Source organism: Orcinus orca, chromosome 6, assembly GCF_937001465.1.
Source record: "Orcinus orca chromosome 6, mOrcOrc1.1, whole genome shotgun sequence".
NCBI classification, from domain to species: Eukaryota; Metazoa; Chordata; class Mammalia; order Artiodactyla; family Delphinidae; genus Orcinus; species Orcinus orca.
The window spans coordinates 83,423,437-83,448,047 of record NC_064564.1 but is presented as its reverse complement, the minus strand read 5'-3'; the positions used below and the strand labels follow the sequence as shown (position 1 = coordinate 83,448,047).

The window sequence follows — 24,611 nt, the reverse complement described above, 5'->3', positions numbered from 1 at the left end:
TCTAATGCCTGTTCCTTCATCCCCTCTAATTTAAATGCAGGCTAAATATTCCCCACTGCTTCCCCAGCCCTGAACCCTGTTTCATGCCCAGCCCCTACCTAAGGCCCACCTTCAGTCCTTGCTCCCATTCTTACTACTTTCTTCTCCACCCAAGATTAGGGCCTTTGGAGTAACCTTTCCTAGGACCCAGTGTGAGGTACAGTCTCTCACTCCAAATGAAATAATACCTGTTATAGAAGCAGACTGAAAATTTGTAGATTTTAACTTCTTTTAGTATAGCCTGGGCTCCCAGCCCTATGTTCCAGTTTCCATTTTTCTTAGAGAATTTCCTATAAATAATATTTGGAACCAACTAAAACACCACCTTTGAAAGAGTTCCATGAACACTAGTGGGTCCTGGCCTGCAGGATCCAAGAGTTTCTGGCACTGATGTGGCCTCAGGGCAACTAACAGACAAATCTCAGAGAAGGAATGATCATAGACTTTCACAGCCCTCTGTGTTTATGGGCCAAGTCAGCGATGATTTAAGAATGATTGGATTGGGCACCTAGGAATTTTCTATGTGAGGGACCCAGCAAAGTTCCAGTTAGAGAATGACCTAGGGAAGAACCTGAGGCATAGCCTGAGAAAAGGCCCCAAATTTAACCTGTCAAGAAATTCAGAAAGCAACCTAGTGAAGGTTTTGAGGGACCATTCTTCAAAGGAGATAAAAAGTGACTTGAGTCACTCAGGGAATGGACAAGGAAATGACCTATCAATGTGTTTAAAAGAGAACCTAGACTAGAAGCAACTGGAAAATGTCCTGAAGGTTTACTTGGGCAAGAAGCTGGGGCAGACCTGTTAGAATGTGATCCCTATAGATATGTATTGTTCATGGCTTGCTGCCAAGTATACTCTAGAGTCCCCCTCCTGGAAAGTCCTATAGCCACTTGGAAACTGGATATTTGGTTTACTCAGTGAGTCAAGAACACTGCCTGAATACCTCTTGGAAGCTTTCCTTCCTTGATCTAGGCATTAGACAAGCATTAGTAAGCCCAGATTATATGGTTTGGGGTATGGTAGAGGTAGAGCTTACCTCTCAAGCTCCTTGAATCCATAAAACTGTTTAGTTTTATAGAGACTCAATCATGGCCCATTCCTCAGTCCACCCTTCTCTCTCAGCCACCCAACTGTGCAGTTGATTTGGTTTGTTTGAGGGATGGCTAAGCCGAGGTTGCTTAGCTGTTTGAAAGAAACCCCGAGGCAGGATGAGGGACAGACCGATCATAGTTATTATATAAATGAACAAATGATTGTCATAGTACTGTCACACAAAATTACCCCCTGACACACACACAACTACTATAAAAGGATTCAGGGGCTTGTTCAAAGTGAGATAACCCAATAAAGACCCCATTCCCCAGGACCTGGCTGAACCAGACTTTCCCCCAGTTTCTTTACTATCTTGATTTTTATACAGGGGTGTGTGTGTGTGTGTGTTTAAGGTTACATAGGTATTAAAGGACCACAAATCCCGCATGTAATCTCCAAGAATGATAAGGCTCAGATTGTAGGCAGAGCTGCAAGGCCAACTTCAGGGCTTTCTCATTGAAGTGCCCCTGGCCTCTAAGGTCTCATAGTCTATCCCCAGAAAGTACTCAGTGGGGACATGATAATTTCCCAGATCCCAGATCCTCCGCATCCACAGGGAGGTCAGAGGGAGCAGTTTGGCCCAGCATGCCTAGATCCCAAAGCTTCAGGCCTCAGGAAAGAGCTAGGGTAAGAATTTAGCCCTGGGTGAAGAGAGGGACAACCCTAGGAGACCTGGAATAGGAAAACATTGAGTAGAGGATGAAGGATTAGGGATCTCCCTGCCCAGGCTGGGGGATTAGCAGACATCCTTTTGAACAGAAACCCCTTGGTTTCTGCACTGGAAGGAACAGGCTCCACCCCAAAATACTCTGAATAAAAGAATGAGCTTTTTTCATTGGTGTTGTCCCAGGATAAAAAACAAGGGCAGGAAGATCCCTGTTAAAAGCCTAGACCTTGTCAGCCTCTATGTGGAGCCCAGGTACAGGTGAAGGCAGAGTTGTCTTCATAGCACTGGGGACACTGAAGTTCAGTAGGGCATGGCTGTCATGGGCCTGATCCTGGAAAAGAATCTGGGAGGAAAGTCAGCACCAGGAGAAAGTCCAGGCCCAGGCAGAGCCTGCAGATGAGCATTCCTGTGACTTCAGGGCTCCTCCCTACCCAGATCCAAGGAAAGTGACAAGGGCATCATGCAGTCAACACACAGGCCCTGAGGACCAGTGTCTCAGCAGGGACAGTCAATTCAAAGACCTGGACAGACATCCCTGGACAATTTAGACTTAAGTATCAGTAACAGTGTTCAGGCCTCACAGGAATCCTGTGTCTTCAGCCAGGCCCTGCTAAGCATGGGCCAAGGATGCAGGTACCTCCAGCCGCCCTCTCCACTTGCCTCAGGCTCTGTCTTTGGGAATGTGTCTCTTCTAGTCAGCCAGAAAGTCCTCCTCCATCCCTCCTAGGAGGAAAATTTCTCTTAAAGGAAAATTCCAGTCCATGTAGAGAAAAATCTATTGATTCTCATGCTAGCACATCCTTAGAGGATAGTCTCTATTTCTCATAACCCAGGATATTTATTCTTTCCAAATATTTTTTGTTTCCTCTAATAGCTGAGTGATATCTTCTGTCTTTGCTGTGTTTTGGGTGTACATTTTGGAAATTCTGGGAATCTGGGCTTAGAGGAAGGAAGGAGTCAGCTTCACCTTATATCGAGGGCTGCTTGGGCTTCTCAAAGGTGAGCGGGGCTCAGGAGGGAGGCTGTCAGTGCACATCCACCCCTATCACAGGTTCGTTGCTCCTGCTCAGATTCCATAGTTTTAAAATACTTTATTTTTTCCATAATACTGTCATTACAAAAAAATACAAAAAAACTACTATAAAAACATTCAGGGGCTTGTCAAAGTGAGAAAGCCTAAAAACCCCACCCCAGAACATGGCTGAAGCAGTCTTACCCTAGCTCCTTCACTATTTGATCTTTACACAATTATGGGAGTGAGGTGGGGTCACACAGGCGTCAGAGGGCTAGAAATTCCCCCGCAGCCTTCATGAAGGGTAAGAAATAAATAGCTTCATATATCACAGAAATGGGATTTGGGAGTTTAGGGGTGGCTAGGCCCTGAGTTCAGAGGTGTGGGGAGAAACCTGTGACCCTGAATCTCTTGGTGGGGAATAGCTGCCACCTGACCCAAAGCCCTTTCCCTTCCTGATGAAGGCTAGGAGACAGACCCTGCCCTCCACCTCTTAGACTTAATACAGCAGCCCCCTCCCCTTCCTCTACCCTTGCACACTCTTAAGAGCAGCAGGGAGGACAGCACTTCCAGCTCTGCAGAGTCTGGGCAGGGGAGCTGTCAGGGAGGCTGCTGAGGGCCCCTTCACCTCCCTTTCCCAAATGAAAAGTGTCTCGTGCTCAATGGCCCGGTTCATGGATTATGGACCTTCCCTTCCTATCTCAACCCTGGAGAGGCACACACAGCTCTAGGTGTGTGCTTTGTGTGCATGAATATGTGTGTGATAGCCTTGGACACTGTGGACTTGGGGGTGGGACTGGGGTGGGAAAGCAGTGTCCTTTTTATCCTCTTCCTCCCCCAGTAGGAGGAAGCTGAAGGGAAGGGAAAGGAGAGGTATTAGCAAAGCTGAGAGGGTAAGGAGGACATGCTATTTACAGGCGTGGACAAGGAATCTCTATATCTTCAAGTAGCACTCAGGTCACTCTCCAGCCACTGGAGTGGGAACTGGATTCAAAGCTTGTGACATGAAAATTAACCCCTGGCCTGGGCTAGCTCTCCCCACCTCCCTCCCACTCCCCCAAGGCAGCCCAGCTCTGAAAGGGGTCAGGGACAGGAACATTTTCCCTGAAAACCAGTGAGTTTTTTTTGTTTGTTTTGTTTTTTGCATTTAGAAAGAGTTGCCAGTGTCCAGTGGACATCAAGCTGGGTGCACAATGGGTGGGGTGAGTGTGGGGCTATTGCTGTGGAAGGCTCTGGGCTGGCTGGGGCAGGGCCTAGGAGCATGGTAAGTGCTGCTTAAGGATCTGTCTTGTCTGTGGTGTTAATCTATCTGGGAAGCGAACTTTGAACTCGACAATGAGGTCTCCCCGCTGGGTGGGGACCTTGGGGAAGGGAAGGCCCTCCCCACGGAGTCTCTTCACGGTGCCTGGCTTGATGACATCATTGCAGGGCAAAGGGATCACTCGGCCATCAATGGTGGGAATGTTCACGGTACAGCCACACAGTGCCTGGGGAAAATGAGACAGAAAGTGAGGAAAAGGTAGGGTAGAGCGATTGGGAAGGGAAGAAAAGAGAGAGTGGGGAAAGAATGTCTCCGTCACCCCCACCCCCCACCCGATAAAACCACACACAATCTGGTCCAGGCCCCACCTCCTTGAGGCTGATCAGGGCACTGTAGAGCACGTTGGTGCCATCTCGGCGGAAGTGTGCATGGGGCTTGTCTTTGAGCACAAAGACGATGTCAGCGGGGATGTTGTCAGGTGTGGCATCGCCCTCTTTGGGGAAGGTGATCTTGGTGCCTTCCTTCCAGCCACGCTTGATGACAATGTGCAGGATCTTGTCCTCGGTGCGTACAGTTCGCCCGTCAGGGTTGAGGCGCCGCCTTGTGATCTTCATGCGTTTGGTGGAGCCGTGGTAGATTTCCTCCAGGGACACCCTCAGCTCATGCACCACAGGTGGGTCCTGCACCTTGCGCCGAGAGTACAGTGGTTCTGGGGCTCGCCTTGGACCCCTACTCAGCCCATTGAACCCAAAGCGGCCAAAGGAGCCAAATGGGTCCTCATCTTCATCCACGTCCATGTCATCTGGGTCAAAGCCACTGAAGGGACGAGTGGAGCGAGTGCTGGCAAAGAAGATATCGAAGGGGTTGGAGCCGCCGAAGAAGGAGGCAAATGTGGCGTGGGGGTCCCCATGAAAGGTGTAGTGAAAGGAGCCACTGGAGCCCCCTGATGAACTGCCGCCGCTCTTCAGGCCTGGAGGGAGGAGAAGTTAGGGGCAGTATGGCTGGTCTCTGCCCCACCCCACTCTCCTCCCCCTGCCCTCTAGCTCCTAGTTCATGGGCCTAGAGGAAGAAGCAAGCTTTAACTCCCACAGAGAGGGCTGGCCTAATAGAGTAAGAAAAATCTCTGGCAAGATTTCTACTCTTAATTACATGTTTAATAATAAGGCACATCTTGAGGTTCAAAGAAGCTGAAAAGCTAAGACTAGAAGACTGGTAAGATGTGACTTCCAGCACTGTAAACTCTTCCATGTACCTGTGACCCAAAGACGTCTCACAGAGCCTTGAATGACTGGCCTGGGGTCACATTACAAGTCATACCTGGCTCCCGTATCTTTGCTTATCTCCAAAGACAGGGAAAGAGGCAATCAGACAGAATTTGACCATACAGAGGGCTGTAAGTGACCTGTCCCAAATAAGGTGGCAATACAGTCCAGGAGGAAGTCCACTCTCACTCTACTTCTTTTTTTTGTTTGTTTGTTTTTTGCGGTATGTGGGCCTCTCACTGTTGTGGCCTCTCCCGTTGCGGAGCACAGGCTCTGGACGCACAGGCTCAGCGGCCATGGCTCACGGGCCCAGCCGCTCCGCGGCATGTGGGATCTTCCCAGACCAGGGCACAAACCTGTGTCCCCTGCATCGGCAGGCGGACTCTCAACCACTGCGCCACCAGGGAAGCCCCCACTCTCACTCTACTTCTAGCATGGTTTCCTCTTTCTCTGACTCGTGCCCAAATGGGAAATGAGGAGGGCCTCAAAAAAGCAGGAAAGATCATTAGCTTGGAGAAGAGGAGCTTTTTCTCTACAAAAAGTTTTCAAATGCTTTGTTCCCACACTCAGGGTTCACAGTGTTGCACAGCTCCAGGGGTTGCCATTCACACATTGGACAGACATAGATTGCAATGGGAAGGGAGCTCCTTGGAGTTGTACAACACCAAGACTTACACCCCATACCTAATGTCAGAGCTGCCAAAAAGGATGAGTGAGCTGGCACACTGCAGGTGGTGACCCCAGCTACTCTCTCTCGAGTCAGGTTCTGTCTAAGGGGCTCAGATTTGTGGGGGCAGTCTTCAAGGGGGATGGTAGTGGTGGTGATTGGAGTAGTTGGGGGGCTTGTGTGGGAAGGAGGGAGGAAGGGGATTAACACTGAGAAATGATCTAGAATATATAGACTTAGGGGTGGGGCCCAGGCTTGGGGAAGGGACTTTTCTCTTTGAGGGCTTTATCTAGAATTTCATTGGCTGTGGAAGCCTGAGCCTAAATTAGCCTCTTACTTCCTGGGACCACAAGAGGAGATTTGGGTTTCATTAGAGAGGCCAAGTGGCAAGCAATTCAGTGACTTGTGACAGCTGCCTCTTCACCCTTCCCCTAAGACTCAAGGTCTGTTCTTTCCTTTTATTGAGGGTCTGATTACCAGGTGAGTTCAAGAAGCTTGGCAGAGCTCAGTGAGAGAGGGAAGTTGGACTGATGATGACAGGAGGGGGTGACTTCTCTGCAAGGATTCCTGCTGTACCACTACCACCCCCCATTCAAGCTGGGAACAACTTGTCCCCAGGGAGGGCTGCACACAGAGTCTATGTGCACAACTGTTCTAGCTGGCTACTGGGGAAGGGGCAGGGCAGACAGAAATACAACCCACATTTCCAAGGCTGCTTCTCCCTTCCCAGGCCCTGGATGTCTCCTTAAGGTTGTGCTGCATCCTCAGGAGCCCTCCTGGGATGTAGATCTCCATTAGAACTGGTGCCTGGACCTAGGGCATGAGCTTTGCCCTTTGCTTAGGTTTGGTCATGCAGAAAGCGGAGGTCTCCCAGCTCCTACCTTCTTCCTAATCAAAGGTGAGGCCGAGCAGAGGAATGAGTGCAATTCCTAGACAGGTCACATGGTGGCATGGTGTCTGTACTGCTTCCCTCTTCCCCACCACTACCCCTCCCATCCCTCTACCCCAGAGAGAAACATTTCTTAGCTGAGAGAATATTGGGGATTCCAGAAGATACCTGGTGAGTCTGGGAATTGGCAAGTCTAGTAGGTGAGGAGGGAAAAACGGAAGGAACTAGTGGCATGGAGAATAAGAAGAGGGGGTTGGGAGGACTGGAGTGTACAGAGGACAGGGCCATGGAACATAAAGCAAGGAGGAGGAAAGGAAAAGAACATTCTTTTGAGCACCTGCTTTGTATCAGGTACAGTATATATCATTAGCCCATCTAATTTTGAGACTAGAACAGGGGGAGTGAGGAGGAGAATGTGGAAGAAAGGTGGATGCCACTGGGGAGGAAGGACAGTTCCTCCTGGAAAGGAGAGTCCTCAGCTGTGACAATGTCTCTTAATATAGCCTGACAGGTGCTTGTGGCTGGCGGGTGGCAGGCGGCCCTGAGGGGCAGGCCCAGAATTAGCAGCTACATCATGCCCGTGGGATGTGCTGGGAGGAGCCGCCCTCTCAGAGGCTTTATTTGGACCTTTCCTGACACCCTGTGCGTGGCCACCAGCTACCCCAGGAGGGGGCAAGGTGCCAGCAGCAGTTCCCCTTCCACTCTTGCTTGGATGCCTGCCACTTCCTCAGGGAGTCGAAACTCTACCTCTGTTCTGCTGGCCTGAAGTGGGCAGGAAGGGGGCAGGGAAGGGGACAACCATCTCTAGCTCAGAGCTCCAGTGGTTAATTCCCCGGCTGCTTAAGGGCCAAACTTTTATGCTGATGACTGTAAATGCGCTGTCCTCAGAGAGCCACACACTCCCTTTCCTAACCTTCCCCATCAGCCAATGAAGAAGCAGGGACTTCAGGCAGGACTAATAAGGCTGGGAGGGAAAGAAGGGCGGGGAAGGCCTCTGGCTCTAGCTTTTCTAAGGCCTTAACTTGAGGAGGGAGAGGGGCAGAGAGAGGCAGGGAGAGCTGTGGTGAGCTGAGGCTGGGTAGTGGGTGGTCTCTTCTTTCCTCTGGATGTCAGTGCTGGGAACACTTGCCTCCCTCACCTCCTTCTCAGTCTCCAGTTCCCTGCTTTGAGAACTGGGTCACCCAGGACCCCAGACAAGGACAGGTGTCCAGTATCAGGCTGGAGCACTGCCCTCTTACCTTCCTCCCCATACTGGTCATACAGGCCCCGTTTCTTAGGGTCACTCAGCACATCATAGGCCTCTGCGATCTCCTTAAACTTCTCCTCAGCGTTGGGTTCTTTGTTCTTATCTGGGTGGTACTTCAAGGCCATCTTCCGATAGGCTTTCTTGATCTCATCCTCATTGGCTCCCGACGGGATCCCAAGAATCTTGTAGTAATCCTTTCCCATCACAGCCACTGGACCGGCACTGGTGTCCTTGTTTCTGAAAGAAACCAGGGCCGATCCTTGATGCCTCTGTTCCCTTCTACCCCAGTCCTGTTCCTGCTGATCCTGCAACCCCTAAATGACTCACTGTGTAACTTTCAGCAGGTCATGCCTGTTCTGTGGGCCTCTGTCTCCCCATCAGTAAAATGAAAGGGTTGGATTAGATGATCTCTTCCAGCTCTGACATTCTAGGATTCTGTGATTCTTTCCTTAGCTCCTGGGTTTTCCCAACAGGAAGCTGGGGGCTGTGGCCCACTTTTTGGGGCTATTCTAAGGCCCAGGTCCTTGGGCCAGACTGAGGACTCCCACGAGCCCTGCTGAGTGAGGTGGCACCATGGACTGACAGACCCACGCACAGAAGCTGGTGAAGATCAGCGTACTGGGTGAGGTCACCTGAGCATCGTGGTCTCCTGTGCCATGCTTCAGGCATAGTGCCCAGGCTAAGGGCAGCTGGGGCAGTGGCCCAGGGCTGGGAACAGGCCTGGGTCTTCAGCCAGCTGCCTTGGCCAGCCAGGCTGAGTCAGGGTGTGTGTACCTGAATTCCTCTCAGCCACTGGAGACCCCAGGCCTCCCTGCCCCTGCTCCCCAGACTGTGCTAAGCCTCACGTGTGATTCAGATTAGAGGATGACTCACAGCCTTTAGTTACTGCTGTTTCTAACCCTCTCATTAGCGGGGCGGGGTGACACCGTCCTTCCCCTAACCAGGGCAACAGTTCCCTTTAGTCATTTCCCGGTGTCTACACACAAAACTGTGTGTGAAGACATGCCTGTGCCACCTAAGCATCAGTGTTAGTGAACAAAAGCATCCTGGAGGTGGGGCTTTTAAACCTTAGCTGTTAGGAGACAATTGGGCACTAACCACCAGTTCCTTAGTACCTTCTCTACCAGTCCCTCCCTCTCACCTGCCTCAAGGTTTAGGATCTGGCCCAGTGCCAGGTCCACACTCCTCTGATAGTCCCTGACTTGCTGGGTGCAGGGGCATTTGTTATTTATATGAGGGAGAAACACAGGACTCTCATTCTTTCACTCTAATCTCCCTCCATCAATGTCTCTGTGGTGGATAGAGGGAAAGGCACTTTCCTGTAGCTAGAGCTAGTAGGGGGAATGGCCAGAAGCCATTCTCTAACCCATCTGAGACTTGGCCAACCCCTGCCAAAGCCCAGAGAACCGGAGTCTTTCTAGCAATGTCATGGGCTGGCAGCCACAGCTAAGGCCTGCCTTTTCTGCCTCTGACTGCTTCAGAGAGATTACAGGGTGTCCTGGCAAGAGTGAGGGCTGTAATGGGTTAGGGGAGGCCTCAAGGCCCCAGGTAGACAGGGAAAACAGCCCTAACTCCTGCCCCCACAGGGCCTGTTACAGGTGGCTGGGTTGACTCATGGTTCTGGGAGTCACCTCACTCTGACGAAGAGAAGGCTCCATTAGGGCGGGCACTCCCCCTTTTCCCCTACCAGCATGTCATGCCTGGTGGGGGAGCCTGTGGCTGGGGAGGCAGAGAAGAAAGGGCATCTGGGGGAGGGCAGCCATTTTCGGAAGCAGCAGTAAAAGCAGTCTGAGAGGGAGTTGGGGGTGGTCTGCCGCCATCTCTGCCTCAGCCCACACCTTCTTTCCCCCGAAACTGGGAAGGAAACCTAACACACCAAGAGGGTGCCCCCAGAGAACTGTAGGAGCTTTTAGGCTGAGGGCGAGTGGAATGCCTTGCCAGTGCTTTCAACCCTCCCCTCACTGTCCCTGCATTACCTCTTCATCCGGCCAGCTTCCTCCCTTGCACCCCTGTGCTAACTGTTCTAGACCTCTAATTCTCTTGCCTCCACAGACATAGGGCAAGCTCTTTCAGGAGTTGCCTTTTTTCCTCCTTCTTTCCTCCCTCCCTCCCCTACCCACAAGCCACGTGTTGGAATGACAAAGGAGCCCCATGGCATGGCACTGCCTTTGATGGAGAGAATGAAGAGGATGTTAATGTAGAGGCAGGACTAAAAAATAAGAAATGGCAAGGGGGACTGGTACAGGGAGGGGGGATGGTTGATACAGAAAATGAAGTACTGATGGAGGGGGATGAAGGATGACAAATGGAAATGTCTGAAGTGGCAAATGGGTTACCAATGGGATGTAGAGAGTTGAAATACTAGAGGAGGTGTTTGTGGAAAACGGATGCCTGAAGGGTTTGGTATAAGATGAATGACAAGGGGTGCGGTTCATTCAAATGTAAGGGTGGGACAGAAGGGGGGTTCTTATACGTAACTGGGGATGAGACGAGGATGAGATGGAGGAAGCGGGTAGGCAATGGAGGGGGATATGACATGGAGAATTTGACTCGGTATGGGTATGAGTGCCCTTCTCCAGAGGGACTTACCGAAACTTTACAAACCCATTCAGCGTCCACGCTCGAAGTTTTAAGGGCTCCAGCTGAATTTTAAACATCAAGCTGGCTAAGAAGTCTTCTCCCCAGAAGTGTGGGAAGCTCCGGAAAGCGCCTCGGGCCTGTAGTGGGGGTGCTGCTGGGGATGGGCAGGAGAGCACTGTGCGCTTAAACATGCCCAGCCCAGCCCCTCACCTCTGATCGCTCCACTGGAGCCTGCTTGGAGAGCTGCAGCTCTGGAAGCCGCCTCCTCGGGTTCTCAGAGGCACTTGCCCAGCAAGGCCTGTCCGGTGCAGCAGGAGCTGGACCTGATCCCCAGGTGTGGAGAGTGAAGGAATAGGGTCCAGCGGTCACCTGCTCTCAGGTGCAGCGATGTCTGGCTGATTGTGAATGGCTGTATGGCTGTGTGACAGTAAGGCTGGCAGTGCGAAGAGTGTGTGCTTGTGAGTGGCAGCGTGTACCTCTGACAGGTGTGATTGTCTGTGAGGGCCTGAGAGGCAGCGTGTTCTTCTCGCCTCTCTCCCCGGGGAGGACCAGACCCCAATCCCCAAGAATCTACTCAATGAAGTCACTGACAGGGAGTCTCCTCCCTCGCAGATGGGCGGGGCGGGGCGGGGCAGAGCTCGGCTGGGACAAAAGGCGCGGCGAGGAGAGGAGGGGAGGAGAGGGGAGGGGGCTCCGGCGGGGGAGGGTGGTCGGTGATGTCACCGGCGCTGGCTGACTGGGCTGGCTCAGAAACGCCGCCCCGGAACCCAGTGCGACCCCGCCCGACCCTCCCCCGGCTCAGACGCGGGCTGCCCCCTGTAAGAGGGTCGCGGACATCGAGCACCTTGCAGACCCTGAACCTCCACACCCCCGCGGTGGAAGAGCCGAAGGGCCCTCAGTGTCCCGACATCCCGACACCAGGACCCCTGGCTTCGCGACGCGCGACGCCCCCCTCCCGGGACCCTCGAGTCCTGGCTCGGTGCCCTCACCAGTGAGGAGCTGCGGGCGCCGCCGCGGTCCGTCAGACAGCCGCTGCCCCCTCCCCCGGCTCTGGCTCCGCCGCCTCCACTCGGGACAGGAGTCGCCCGCCCGCCGGCGGCGGCCAGCGGGCCCGGGAACCCGCCCCCACAGCTCCGCCTCCGCGCTGCCCATTGCGCCGTCTGCCCGTCACTCAGCTCAGCCTCTGCTGTAATTGGACAGCTTTCAACGAGTGGCTCTGTGGTAGCCGCCCATTCTCCGCCCCTGTCACCCGGCCACACGCGCACACATTCCGGGCCGTGATTGGTGTGGGTCTGATTGGTGCATTTTGGGATCAATCAACCACACCTCTTCGCTATCTCGTCGTGTCATTGGTAAAAGGGACAGAGGGCGGCAACTCCACGCGCCCTTTGATTTTATTGGTTGGTCTGTGGGGCTCAGACCCCAGTCGGGGGACAACTATTTTAGTCCAATCTCCGGTTTGAGAACGTGGGACGTACTGGCCACTGCCCGAATCCCGGGAGAACCTTCTGGAACCCGTGCAACGTCAAAGGCAGCCTTAAAGGAAAACTGCGCCCACCAGTTGGCGGTGACTCTGGGCATTCTTTCCTGTCTTCATTTAGGAGGGTAGGGGAGAGAATAGTGCACTCTGGGAGGTGTGGTCCCTGGACCGGGGTGAAAAGGTTACCATTCTTACCTGTCTTCCATTGAACCGTGAACTGTCCTAGCCCTGACCTGATTTAGCTTTACCTTACCGTGACCCGGAGTTGACCTGATATGACCTAACTGAATCTCAAAACAGACCCCGGTAGATGAGCATAGTTTAAGTACTCTTCTGCCCTCTCCTTTGTAACCTAGCAGTTCTCCACGGTTTTAGCACCTCCAAGATTCCCTTTATGAGTCCCCTTTTCATCCTCTGTATAATCCCCTCATCCCTGCTCCCTCATGAGCAGCCCCTTCTCAACAATCCCCACAATCCTCATTAAAGTTCTCCCTATAATCTTTCATCCTACTTCCCTTTTGAGTTCCCACATTTTATCCCCCTTTTACTCCCCCCCATTCCTGGCCCCATATGATCTCCTGTCTTTCCCCCATGATCTTCTGTCTTATCCTATTCTTAATCCTTATCTACTCCCATGTGCTCCCCTATCCTAGCCCCCCGCCCCTTAACCCTTCGTCTCAGCTCCACATGATCTCCTTTCTTAACACCCTCAGAATCTCCCATTTCAGTACCCCCGCCCCCACCCCCATTAATTCTCAGCCCCAGTGTCCCCGATGTTCAGAGCAGGCAGGGCTGCGTAGGCGGTTGCCAGCGGAAGCCGACGCTTGAGCAGACACGGTGCCTGGCGCCCACGTCACTGTCTCCCAGGCCCATCTGTGCTAGAGGGAGCGGGGGTAGGGAGGGGGTAATCCAGGGGTGAAGAGGGGGAAGGAGTTCTTGGGGGTTTTGAGGACAAAGGAAGGGCCAGAGCAGAAGCTCTCACTTCTCTTTCCTTGCAGTTTCCCTGAGGCAATGTATGGACACCCATGAGGTCATGCAAACTAGACAGAGCTGGAAACAGGCTTGGAGAGCATCAATACCTAGGCCACAGAGCAGAACAGGAGAGCAGTCTAGGGATCCTGAGGTTACGTCTGCCTATTCTCCACTATATGCCTTCTTTCTAGTTATCACGATGGGGATCCCAGGTATAAAGGGGTGTGAGGTGTGAGGCAAGGAAAGGAAATGTGGTAAGAGGAGGCAGGGTGATGGGGATAAGGAGAGGAGGGAGGGAAGATGGGGTAAGGGAGATGGGGAGGGGAGGGGTGGTGAGGGGAGGGAGAGGGGGAGAGGAGAGAGGGAAGATGGGGTAAGGGAGTGGAGGGAGAGGAGATGGGGTGAGGGGGATAGGGAGGGGAGGGAGGGGAGATGGGATGAGTAGCAAAAGGATGGGACAGAGAGATGAGGTGAGAAGAAATGAGGAAGGGAGGGGAGGTGGGGTGATGAGGGAATGGAATAGTGTGACATGGAGATGGGAAAGGGAGGGTGAGGGGGCCCAGGAATGGTACTGGCTCCTTATATCTGAGGGCTCTCACTCCCCCACCTCCAGATTCATGGGGGCCTGGGCTGTGGGCGGCTCTGCTTCTTCCTATGCCAGGTTTGTCTATTTTACCTCCTCCAGCCTTGCCTGTGCCAACACGGAGGCAGAGTTTAGTCACCGGCCTTTACCTGGTCCCTGCTAATGCTGAAGTGTAGGCTTAGACCTTTAAGGGTGCAGGGCTGTGCCTTCAGGTATTGGTGGCACAGATTCCGTTGTTTGCTGAGTTTTCAGTTGCTGTCCTGTGTCCCATTGCCCTGGGTATCAGGAAGGTGTGAGAGGAACCAGGGGTGCCTCAGGGTGTGGCATAGGGTATGAGAATGTAGGCTCTGAAGGCAGACTGTTGACCTTGTGAGGTTACTTGCCACATTGGTGCCTCATTTCCTCCTCTGTAAAATGGGGACAGCAGTACCTCATAGGGTCGTTGAGAGGGTTAATTAAGGTAACACATGTAATGCACTTAGTTCTGAGCTCGGCCTGTACTTAGCGCTCAAGAAAGTTAACTTATGCTGTATGTTCACAGATATCTCGGTATGTGAGTGCATCTGTAAATGTTTGAGCCTGGGAATTATTTGTCTTGTTGTATCTATCATGCAATTTGTAAGTGAGTGTATCTGGGTAATTATTTTTGTGCGGTAGTGTGCCTGATTCTGTTATTTGCTGTAGGTATGTGATTTTGTGTTACTGTACATATGTGATTAAATGACTAAGTAGGCCTGTGTCTACATGACAAAGAGTGGATGAAGTGTGGCTTCATGGCTGTTGATATGCTGACACCATGTCTGCCGGTGTATGCATGCATCTGTGATCATGTCAGTTCCAAACACCCCCACTCACCCTCCCTCCCTCTGGAGATGTCACAACCCTAGATGTCCCTCATTTCCTCACCCTGAGGGAACCAGAACTCGGGGGCAGGGGTGGGGGTGGGTGCCAGTGAGGAGGTGTTTAGACAGGAGCACATGTTCCCTCCCAGACTGTGTATGGGAGGGGGAGCCCTATCTTGCACATATCCTGAAGCCTCCACAGGAAGTGCTCCCCCCCAACTTGTTCTCAGTTCCCTGTCTTGTCACCATGGCAACAGTTGCCAGGGGCTCCCAGGGTTGCTAAGATCTGGGTGTGGGAGGCTGCCAAGCCTTGTTGCCAGTAGACACAGAGAATCCTGGGGGAAAGGAAGACTACCCCCACAGTGCCGGCTTTCTGCAGTGACAGGACTGGTCCTTGGACCTCTCCTGTCCCCAAATTGTTCCTATAATTTGTATATGGCAGTACTAGGGTTAGTGGGGGGCTTTAACAGGAAGCTGGAACTAGAATACTGAGATTAACATTCTGAGAAGAAAGGGGCACTCTAGCTTGGCTATTTCCATCTTTAAGGTCGGGAGGTCCTTGGAAATTAGTGACTTGCTTATTCTGTCCCCCATCTCTTATACTTCTTCTCTGGCAATATCTCTGCTTGAGTTCTCCAATGGCTGGTGCTTATTATCTACCTGATGTTTCCACCTGGTGTAGGAATACTGCATTGACCCCATTACTCTGGATGCAGACTGACTCCTTCCTGTGGTCAGACTCTTAGCATATCACCTGGATACACACTTCATGCTGACACTTGAGCCCAGAGTTCAGTCCCACAATGAGCCCTAACTTTGGCCTCAGCCTGAGACACTGACCTTGGTGTTAGTCCTAGACCAGAAAGTTCCCTACACCCAGCCTCAGTATAAGCCCTCCTCCTAGACACAGATGAGCCCTAATCTTGATACTGATACTTGAACCATCCACAGATTCAGTTATGATCCTGTACGTTGACTGAACACTGACCAGTGATCTTACTCCCTGGTACTTGCCTCGGGTCTCCCCGACTGTTCTGAACCTACACTGACTAGTACCATAAATGTTCAAATGTGTTTTTTCTTGGGGGTGAGAGAACAGTACTGGGAATGACCAGCAGAGGGCGTGCAACATCAGGTTCCAAAGGCATGCTTCCCAGAGCCCACCTGGAAAGGGGATTAATAGCTATATTGGGATCTTGGATCTTTTCTCTCAGGTCAGGACTCAGAGCTGGAAGCACAGCAGTTGGTTTAAGAGGTTGAACTAAAAAAAGGTTCCCAACCCAGTGATGCTGATGCTTTGGGGTCACTTGGGTCTGTATAAGCATGGGTTTCCCTACAGCTCAGCCCGCCTCAGGGCTGGGGATGCACCAGAAAGCGCGTAACCATTTACTGGCATCGGAGGTCTCAAGAGGACTGGACACCTGGGAAGACATTTCACCCCCAACTCCACATTTCTGTCATATGCTCATACAGCTTCACTACCTTCCCTGGTATTCAGTTATCTTTTGGTCCTATTGAGCAGAAATCTGTCTCTCTTCCACCTTTGATCTTAGCTCTGTGCTTGAGGTCACATTGACTTCATTGGTCCCATCTACCAGACATCAGCCATCTGCATCCCTTGAGTCTGCTCCTTGATAGGGTGAACACCTCTCAGGCCTTCACGGGTTCTTCCTGTGCCTTGTATCAATTCCAGCCACTAAGACCATGTTCCCCTGGCTGGGTTTCATTTTATGATGCCTGGCTCTGGTTAGGTTTTTCCAGGAGTGCTGGTGCAGCATACTAGCCAGCCTGCATCCCTCCTCTGACCCTGAACTTCTTTCCGTGTAGCCTCAGGTTACATCAGCTTTTTAGTAGTTCACTCACACCAGGTGAAGACTGCATCCTCTGTTCTCCCTGACCTGCTAAATCACATCTTGCCCGTTTTGTACCTGTTATAATTTTGAAAGGAGTGTTATTATTTATTTATTATTATTTTTTAAAGACAAAGATACTTGAAATTAGTGAAATAAAAAACATTTTGGCACTACTTTCTGAGCTTTAGGGCAATCCTTGGGCTTGGAAGTCTCTGTATTTGATGCTTACTTAGATGGGACAAGGAGGGACTCAAGTGCTCACTTCAGCAGCACATATACCAAAACTGGAACATTACAGGGAAGATTAGCGTGGCCTCTGCGCAAGGATGACATGCAAATTCATGAAGGGTTCCATGTTTTTGTTTTTGATGAATATTAAAATGTAATAATGTAAAATGAATGTATATATGGATAAATTAGTGTATTGCCAAAAAAAAAAAGGGACTGAAGATCCCCAGCTGGCTTGGCTGTGACTTCAGCACTGTGGACAGAGGCCAATGGAAGTTCCCCCGGCTATGCCTGGGACTGTGGGTGGGTGGAAGATGATACACACACAGCCTTCAGGTGGGGCCAGAAATTCTTGCTGCTCACTCAATGCCTTACACTGTACCAAGCTCTTTCCTCTCACCAAACGTATTCTGTCCTCACTCAACTATCAGCTCAGGAAGCAGACAAAATGAACTGTTTTCCAGATTTTTACAGATGAGGAAACTGAAGTTTTGCAAGGCCAAACTCCAAGCAACCCTATGAGTGGGATGGGAGAGAGAACACTAATTACTCCATATTTAGCAAATTTAGCAACCACTGCCCTGCTTTGGCTCAAGTGCACTCCTCTTTATCTCTAGGGAAAGTCAGGGTCGGTGGAAGTTTCTGTGGAACTGAGGTTCCAGCCAACCCTGGGAACAAGTGGCAGTTGGTAGCAGGAACAGTGCTGGGAGGCTCTGAAGTTCCAGTCAGGACTGCCCGAATGAGGGTGGGGAAACCTTGCTTGTCATTAAGGTTCACATAGGTCCAGCTTTTATGCCTCTTCCTCTGTCCCAATGCTTGGCTTCACTGAGCCTGGAGATAAGGAAAAGGGACGTGTAGGATATTATTAAGGTGTTTCTGAGCCTGATGGACCTTCGTGGGAAATTTCCAGGAAGGGTGTGGGAGTCTTTGTGAAGGGGGTGAGTTGTGCAGGTGGTAAGAAATCCTCTGACATGGGCTACAGGTCTGGCTATCTGTGTATGCCTATTCCCTGGGTGTGGAAACAGGAGGTGCTGGACCACACAGCAGCTTTCTTTGAGGTGTACTCTGACAGGCAGCACAATAAAGTAGTTAAGAGCATGGGCACTGAAGCCAGACTACCTGGTTCCCCTGCTTCCTAGCTGTGTGACTGTGGAACCTTGAGAAATTCTCAGCCTCTCGGTTCCTCACTTCCTCATCTGTAATACAAATCACATAGGGTTGTTTTGAAGATTTATTCGTTTATGCAAAGCACTTAGAATTGCCCAGTGCATAGTAAGTGCTCAAAAATGTTAGTAATTACAGTTGGCTGTTGAACAATGTGGTAATTAGGAGCGCCAATGCACCCGCTGCAAAAATCCTCTTGTAGCTTTATAGCTGGGTCTCCGTATCCCCGGTTCCACATCTGTGGATTCAACCGAGGACTGTGTGGTACTGTTGTACCTATTTATTGAAAAAAATCTGCATGTAAGTGGACGCATGCAACTGAATGGCCTCTGGTCCCTCAGGGGTTAACCATATTTGTATCTGGGGCTCCTGTGGTTTTGAGGTAGAATATCTGCCTCTGATCCACAGTCTAGAGATGCTTTCCTGTCTACAAGTACTGGCTCTGTTCTTACCAGGCAAAAGGGATGAATGGAGATTTCATGGTCCTCTGAAAGCTTCTCCAGACCTTAGTTTACCCAGCCCTATAATATCACATTAAAACAGTCTGCAAAGATGGGGAGGAAACTCAGACCAAGGAGAGCCCAGAAGACCCGGAGAAACCAGCCAACTAGCTTTCCTACTTTGTAGCTCAGCAGAAACTGGGAAGGGAAAAATGTCTAAAGCTGGCCCTTGGTGTGTGTTTGGGGGCAATACATAGCAGACAGGCTTGGAGGGCTTACCTTTTCCTTAATTTCTTCAAAAACTTTGGCTCTTCTCTTCAGTGCCCTCGTCTCCTCTGTGTCCATGGTGGAGACCCTGCCTCCTCCCACCCCCACCTATCTTATGGGTTCCCTGGAGGCCACAGCTGCTCCTGTTTTAGACTCAGGAATTGGCCGATGATAGGAAAACAAACAGAAACTTGGTAGGTGCCCCAAACAACAGGAAACAAGAAGCCAAAATAGCATCACAATCTTTTTATTATGATTCCCACTGTGCCCAGCCTCTGGGAACATCAGCTCCTTCTGGAGTGAAGGCTGAGCCATGGGGAGGAGCATGCAGCTGTAGTGATGGGAAGACAGGGCTTGAGGATGTTCCCCTCAGCTTACTGTCAAGTTACCTTCCGCAGAAAAGCACATAGGAAGGGCATAAGGGACCAGAGGCCATTGGATCCTCCATTGTTACTTGAGTGCTCTCAGAGCCCTTCTCACAAGCCTGTGTTTGGTGGGGAGACAGATCAGAGGCCATCTCTTATAGGAGGCTAGGCTTGATGGCCTTCGTTTCACCATGGATACGGAAAGGCCTTGTTCCTTACACATTGATGTTCTTATCTGTGGTCATGCCAACCCATGCTATACAAACCGGAATGTGACTGGGCTTCTTAGTCACTGGCCTGAGCAGACCTGACACCCTCTCCATGATCTGGGTCATCAGGGCATTTGGCCCAGAGGGAAGAAAGTTTTTCCTTAGTGCTAGTGGGGTCTATTGAAGATTCTGTAACCTGTTCATTTTCTTTCCTTTCAAGGTTGCTAAAAGCAGTGGCAGCAGAAAAGCAACAGCAGAGAAAATGCCCAGTCCCACCCCACTCCAGCGTGGGCTGTCGGAGCAGGTAGGATGCATTAATATCCCCCAATCAAGAACTCTGTTGTATGGGCTTTAGCTAAGGGCCCAGAGAGATTCTGGGCAATTCAAACTAAGTGGCATGGAGAAAGCAGCAATTTTATTCCACTGTAAATAGAGGGGTAAAAAGGGGTTACGGTTACAGGTGCTGCCTGGATGTCCTGAAATTCTGGCATCAATGTTGTTTTGCCTTTTAAACTCCAAGTATGTATCTGCCTTTTCTCTGCTGGTTTAAAGGGGACATGCCTGCAGGATCACTAGAGCCTGCCACCAGTCCTGTCTGAAAGTTACTCTTGGCTCTGTGGTGGTCATGGCTGGCCTGTGACCCTGCCATACAGCTTCTTCTGAGCTTCCCTCTTGCCTTTATGGTTTCTTGCACCAGCTTTACTGAAGCCACGAGACATGCAGTGGTTGAGGTTGAGGCTTAGAGGCCTAGGCACAATCCTGAGCCCACCCCCCAGAGAGGTGCCCTCTTCCCAGGTGGTTTGATTCTGTGCTTCCCATACTGTTGATAGGAATGGGGGACCCCTATATTTGGCCACTCTAACAAGGCCAGGGTGACATCCCATAGGGAGCACCAGGGCCAGAAAGGCCAGTGTCTGGCCTGCAGCCACAGTTGCTTAGGCTGAGGACAGAAAGAGGCAACGTGCTCATAGCTTCAGCCGTGGCTGTCCTCAGAGGAAGAGCTCTTGAAAGGGGTCGGTACCTAGGAGTAAGGAAACTGCTCCATCCCTGGGATCAAAGGGGCCCATTGCTCAAAAGCACAGAGGCTGAATCTATTGGGGAAGGCTGATCTCAGGAGAGGAAGCCACGGAGCAGACCTAAAGAGGCTACATGGCCACAGCTATTGCCTCAGCTGACCCTGTGTCCCTGAAGCTCCGTCGTGTCATCAAATGCCCCTGTCTTTAAATCTGAGCATGGAAAAGAGGACTTCTGGGTGAAAAACAGACTTAGGGCAAGTAGTCTTCAAAGGAGCATCTGTGTAACCTCAGCCTCCCTTGGCTGGGGGGTGGGGCGGGTGGTGCTTGGGAAAAGAACTGATCTCTGCAATTTGGGGCAGCCAAGAAGAAAAGACTGAAACATTTTCTCATACTCTTATCAGAGTCAGTCGCTAATTTCTGTACTTGGCAGAATTTCAGACAGTCACAATGATGAAAGGGCTTGAAAAGGAAAGGAAATTGGCTTCACTAGGTTTATACAAGTTTGACCATTTCCATATGTACTGGAGGGGGGCTCCGTGGATCAGGACACTGCAAAGGGAGATCTCAGAAGGGGGCTTGGGGTAGAGCTTCTGCAACTCTTGACTGAGGGAGCAATGGAACCCCTCCTTTGGTAAAAAGCTAGATGCCTATGGAGAAGAGGCTGGTTACTTCTGTGTGCTTTTCTGCTTCCTAGGATTCTTGTGACTGGGCACTCTGTCTTTTGCTGAGGGCAATGTCCCCTGGACCCTTTGCAGCACACCCCCATTAAGGAAGCTTGCCGCCCTGGAATAGGGAGAGGGTGATCCCAAATGGGCCAGATCCTGTTGTGGAAGAACTCTGGGGTCTGCTTTGCCAGGCCCTGGGATACAGCTGGCCTGATCCAGTGGTCCCCAGTCTTTACCACTCACCCACAGAAAGCTAGAAGCTGCAGCTCCAGAGAGGTAGGCATCGCCTTGGTCTGTGAAGGATCAGGGAACAAGAAGATGGACTGCCAATCCTTTTGACTGATGACGAGGCAGGAGAAAAAGCTACCGAGCTCTCGAAGCCCCAGACCTTGTTTTTACTCAAAATGCCCTGTCCATGAGATCAAGCAGCGCAAGGCCATTGACACAGAAGGTGATTTGCCCGAGAGTAAGCAAAAGCCCTTGTGCTTAATGTGCTTTAATCTCAGTGCAAAACCCCAGGGCTGGCTGCTTCGGATGCAGTCCTTGGGCCCAAAAGTCATATGCTTTCTCTTTCTTTCTTTGTTTTTTTTTCTTTTTTTGGCTGGACTGAATAATGGCCCCTCCTACTGATTAGTCTTAGGAGTATGGCTATGGAGTATTTACAAAGAACTGCGGGTTTTGAAATGTTCAGAGCCATACACATGAACCCAGTTCATCTTCTGTATGCTTCCTTTCAGTCCTAAATAATCCAACCTCAGAAGCCTCTTACCTGGCTTCTAGGTCTGACTCTAAGGGAGGAGACCATATAGTGCTCTTACCATGCCCCAGGTTACAGCTCCCTGCCTTCTTCTGAGCAGCACTGAGCTGTATGCTGCTGCTTCTATAGAAATGCCTTGAGCAATGGGGTTGTGTTAACTTCTGCATGACTGAGCCAACCCCCTCTCAAATAACTCTTGGTCGTCAGAACTGGCTAACCTAAGCCATTAGCTTGGAAACAGAAACTTGAACTCCAGGGCCTGTGCTTACCTGTAACATACACTGACTGGGGAATTTAATGAGAACTTAGGAAGGACAGCTGGGGCTGGGAGGCCAGGCTTGGTGGCCTTCTGGCAGCCTCTCCTTGCCCCCAAAGTCTTCCCATGCCAGGGCCAGGCCCTAAGCTGGTAGGGAAGGACATGTAGTGAGCAATGGGGAAAAGCAGCAGCTCAGGCCATATCTCAGTAACAGGGAGAAGGGAACACCTCTCTTGTGAGGCTTTGCTGGGACTTTCTCTGTTCAAGAGAGTTGAGATGCAAATCCTCTTCTTAGCTCCAGTGTCTTATCCTCATTGTCAGGTGGTTTGAAAGGAATCCCTTTTGAGGGCTTCTGTGGAGTTGCTCTTTCCTGGGCTATGAAAAAGGCTGGCTCTGTACTCCATACCATGGCACACTTTTCTAGGTCTGCAGTTGAGCTGAGCTGGAAGAATAGAAAAGCATGAGCCTTCTTCTCTCCTCTTCCATCCAGGCCTTGTCCTCATTGGAGCGCAGGCTTTGGGTCTCTGTGGTAGCTGACTTGGGTGAAGCACTTAACCCAGAGGGCTGAGACTCTTGCCATCATACCTGTTCCATTCAGGCCCCTGGGCTCTGGGCCATGAGCACCCACCTAAAAAACAGGGGCCAGGATGGCTCACCTTGGTTTTGGACTGTTCTGTTAAATAAAGACTTTTGGACTTGAAATGACCTGGCTGAGAGGTTCCTAGAATTCTGGGTCCCTGGGAGGGGCTGCCTTCCCTTTTCTAATTAGGACTCACAGACTAGTTGCCTTCTCTGTCACCAGGAATTGAATTTAAATAAATAATAAATAAATAATAAGTGCAGTGGTGGTTTTCAACCATTTCCCCATCCCACCTGAGGGACATAGTACACACCTACCAGAACAGTGGCTCACCACAGAAGGGATTTTCAGTGTGGGAAGAGGGAGCCTGTCAGCATCTCTAGGAGAGTATGTGAGTCTGATATGCCCCCTTATTAAGAATCACTTGGCCAGAGACTGATCTATTGTGAATCAGAACTGGCCAATAGAAGGGCTGAGTAGAGACCCCCTCGCTTATATCAAGGGCTTCACGAAAGAACTTTGGTCCTTCTTCAACCAAAAAGAACCAGGTCTCTGCAGGCATGGCCAGCTAGGCATGTGTGTATGTGTGCATGTGTGTGCACACATATACGTGTGCAGTGGCAGGTCCAGTCTACGGTGTGAGGGCAGGGGGTGGTCCAGGAGCAGATACTGACACAGCTCCCAGGGCTTCTCCCTGTGGCAATGCATTTACTGTCTCTGTTGTGATGGGAACGGTGATTTCAGTGCCATAAAGCTTAGTGACAAACTGAGATGTGGCCAGTGCTCCATCCCCATAAGTCTCAGTACCAGAGGTTGGTGGGGGGATGGGAGAAAGTAAAGGAGGGAGAGAACGCCACTGTCCCCAAACTGAGCTTTTCTGCTCCATGCTATCCTGGGGGTTTCAGGTGAATGGCTGCACTGTTGGGGCGAGCAGCCAAGATGTAGACGACATTCTCCTGCAGGAAGGTAGGCCAGTCCACAAATCTGGAGTGGAAGCAAAGAACAGGTTTGTGAGGCCGGTTGCTGAGCCTGGAGGCTCATGAGACCTGCTCCCAGTGGCAGCATGGCTTGAGGTGGGCAAAACTCAGGGAAGCCCTGGCTTGTGCGTGACATGGTGATGGCAGGCTGTGCTTCCAGGGTGACAGACCAGCTCACTGGCCCTATGGATCTGGGGTCAAATGTGTACTCTTGAAGTCTGGTTTTTGGGTTGGGCATTTGCTGTTTTGGGGTGATGGTGGGGGGTGTGTTTGTGTGTTTGTAGGGGTCAGGGGTGTAGACAGCCCAGTGAGGAGGTGTCACTCACCTGGACTCAGGCTCTGTGGGCAGCGGGGCCTTGTCCTGACTCTTGCTGCTGCTGCTGGCTGGGCTGCTGTCTGCTATGGGACCCACATGGCTGACGCTGTTGGGCACAAGGACATGTGGTTAGGAGCGGGCCACTGAAAGGCCCGGCCCCTTCCACATTCTGGTGAACCCAAAGCTCTGGATGTGCTCGTCCAGGCTTTTCTGACATGGGGCGATGGAGCTTGGAGTAGAGGCTGCTCTATGCCATGGCCAGTAGGAGTCACTGTCCACTGTCTAATGCACAGGAGGATCTTCTGGCTGTTTGAGGAAACTGGCAGGAGAAACAGGGAGGTAGGTACCTTTCATACCAAGGGCCATTTGGCATGGAAAAAGGAGGAGGGTACGTGAGTGGGGGCAGGGATTGGTAGGGAGCAGACCTGACACTGCAGGAAGAAGCATCTGGGGGGCGTTTGCAGAACCAAGAGTGCTGGGCACGGCGGCACTCTGCCTCACTGATAGTGCTCCCGCTGCCCCGGGCCAGGAAAGTGGCCCGGGCTCGCTCCCGCTCCTTGACTGTCAGAAGCCTTAACAGAGAGTTCTGGGGAAGAAGAGATATATTAAGACCTAGAGGTGAAAATATTTTGTAAACTGTCAAGCCACAGAGAATCCTACCTCCACCATCACCTCTGCACCCTCCCTTTGAAGCAGCCCAGAGCGGTTCTGGTAACACCAACATTTGCAGTGGGGTCCAGCACTAACCAATCTTCCTTGGGCAGTTTCCCCAGCCTAGGCACTGGATCACCTGTTACTGGATAGAACCTGAGCCCTTTCCTGGTACTGGTTCCTGCTCAGAGAGTACCCAGTGCTCCTCCAACCTGCCTGGCATGTTTCCCTGGTCTCTCACCCAATACCCCACAGACGTTTACCCCCAGCTGTCC

At 51.4% G+C, this 24,611-nt stretch overlaps 2 protein-coding genes, 1 long non-coding RNA gene and 1 other non-coding gene across 12 annotated transcripts in view; 2 read left to right on the top strand and 2 right to left on the bottom strand.

Annotated features, from left to right (window-relative positions):
* Positions 1 to 2,874: 2,874 nt before the first annotated feature.
* Positions 2,875 to 11,846, bottom strand: DNAJB5 (DnaJ heat shock protein family (Hsp40) member B5). 5 transcript variants are annotated; one of them, XM_012533641.3, is made up of 5 exons: positions 11,705 to 11,846; positions 10,725 to 10,866; positions 8,128 to 8,372; positions 4,440 to 5,041; positions 2,875 to 4,297 (listed from the first exon to the last, which is right to left on the bottom strand). In XM_012533641.3, the coding sequence occupies exons 2-5, from the start codon at positions 10,790 to 10,792 to the stop codon at positions 4,064 to 4,066; spliced, it is 1,149 nt and encodes a 382-aa protein (XP_012389095.1). In that variant the 5' UTR covers positions 10,793 to 10,866; positions 11,705 to 11,846; the 3' UTR covers positions 2,875 to 4,063. The 5 variants fall into 5 exon arrangements, with proteins under 5 accessions (XP_012389095.1, XP_049567619.1, XP_049567620.1 ...); XM_049711662.1 differs by having other exon boundaries at positions 10,725 to 10,869; positions 11,705 to 11,841; XM_049711663.1 differs by lacking the exon at positions 10,725 to 10,866 and adding an exon at positions 10,926 to 11,038 and having other exon boundaries at positions 11,705 to 11,802.
* Positions 11,847 to 11,885: 39 nt separating this feature from the next.
* Positions 11,886 to 24,611, top strand: part of LOC125960268 (uncharacterized) — a 32,997-nt gene continuing 20,271 nt past the window's right edge. For both annotated transcript variants that reach the window (XR_004483980.2, XR_007478204.1), the window contains exons 1-2: positions 11,886 to 12,320; positions 19,339 to 19,422. This is a non-coding gene — a long non-coding RNA (uncharacterized LOC125960268). The remainder of the gene's footprint in view (positions 12,321 to 19,338; positions 19,423 to 24,611) is intronic.
* LOC117201941 (U6 spliceosomal RNA) lies at positions 16,700 to 16,806 on the top strand. The gene has a single exon (XR_004484085.1). It is a non-coding gene; the product is annotated as a U6 spliceosomal RNA (small nuclear RNA).
* PHF24 (PHD finger protein 24) overlaps positions 18,776 to 24,611 on the bottom strand; it is a 28,880-nt gene continuing 23,044 nt past the window's right edge. For 3 of the 4 annotated variants that reach the window (XM_049711666.1, XM_033431049.2, XM_049711667.1), the window contains 3 exons: positions 24,111 to 24,271; positions 23,696 to 23,791; positions 18,776 to 23,376 (listed from right to left, as the gene is read on the bottom strand). In XM_049711666.1, coding sequence (XP_049567623.1) covers positions 23,280 to 23,376; positions 23,696 to 23,791; positions 24,111 to 24,271 — 354 coding nt within the window. In that variant the 3' untranslated portion in view covers positions 18,776 to 23,279. The remainder of the gene's footprint in view (positions 23,377 to 23,695; positions 23,792 to 24,110; positions 24,272 to 24,611) is intronic. The other variant, XM_033431050.2, reaches the window with a different exon arrangement.

Excerpts from the sequence above, each read along its gene's own strand:
- DNAJB5 (XM_033431047.2), bottom strand. The coding sequence starts at position 10,906 with ATGTTTAAGCGCACAGTGCTCTCCTGCCCATCCCCAGCAGCACCCCCA. Across the intron at positions 8,373-10,724 it reads AATGGGTTTGTAAAGTTTCG|AAACAAGGACACCAGTGCCG; the intron begins GTAAGTCCCTCT and ends GGTTTCTTTCAG. Across the intron at positions 5,042-8,127 it reads TGACCAGTATGGGGAGGAAG|GCCTGAAGAGCGGCGGCAGT; the intron begins GTAAGAGGGCAG and ends TCCTCCCTCCAG.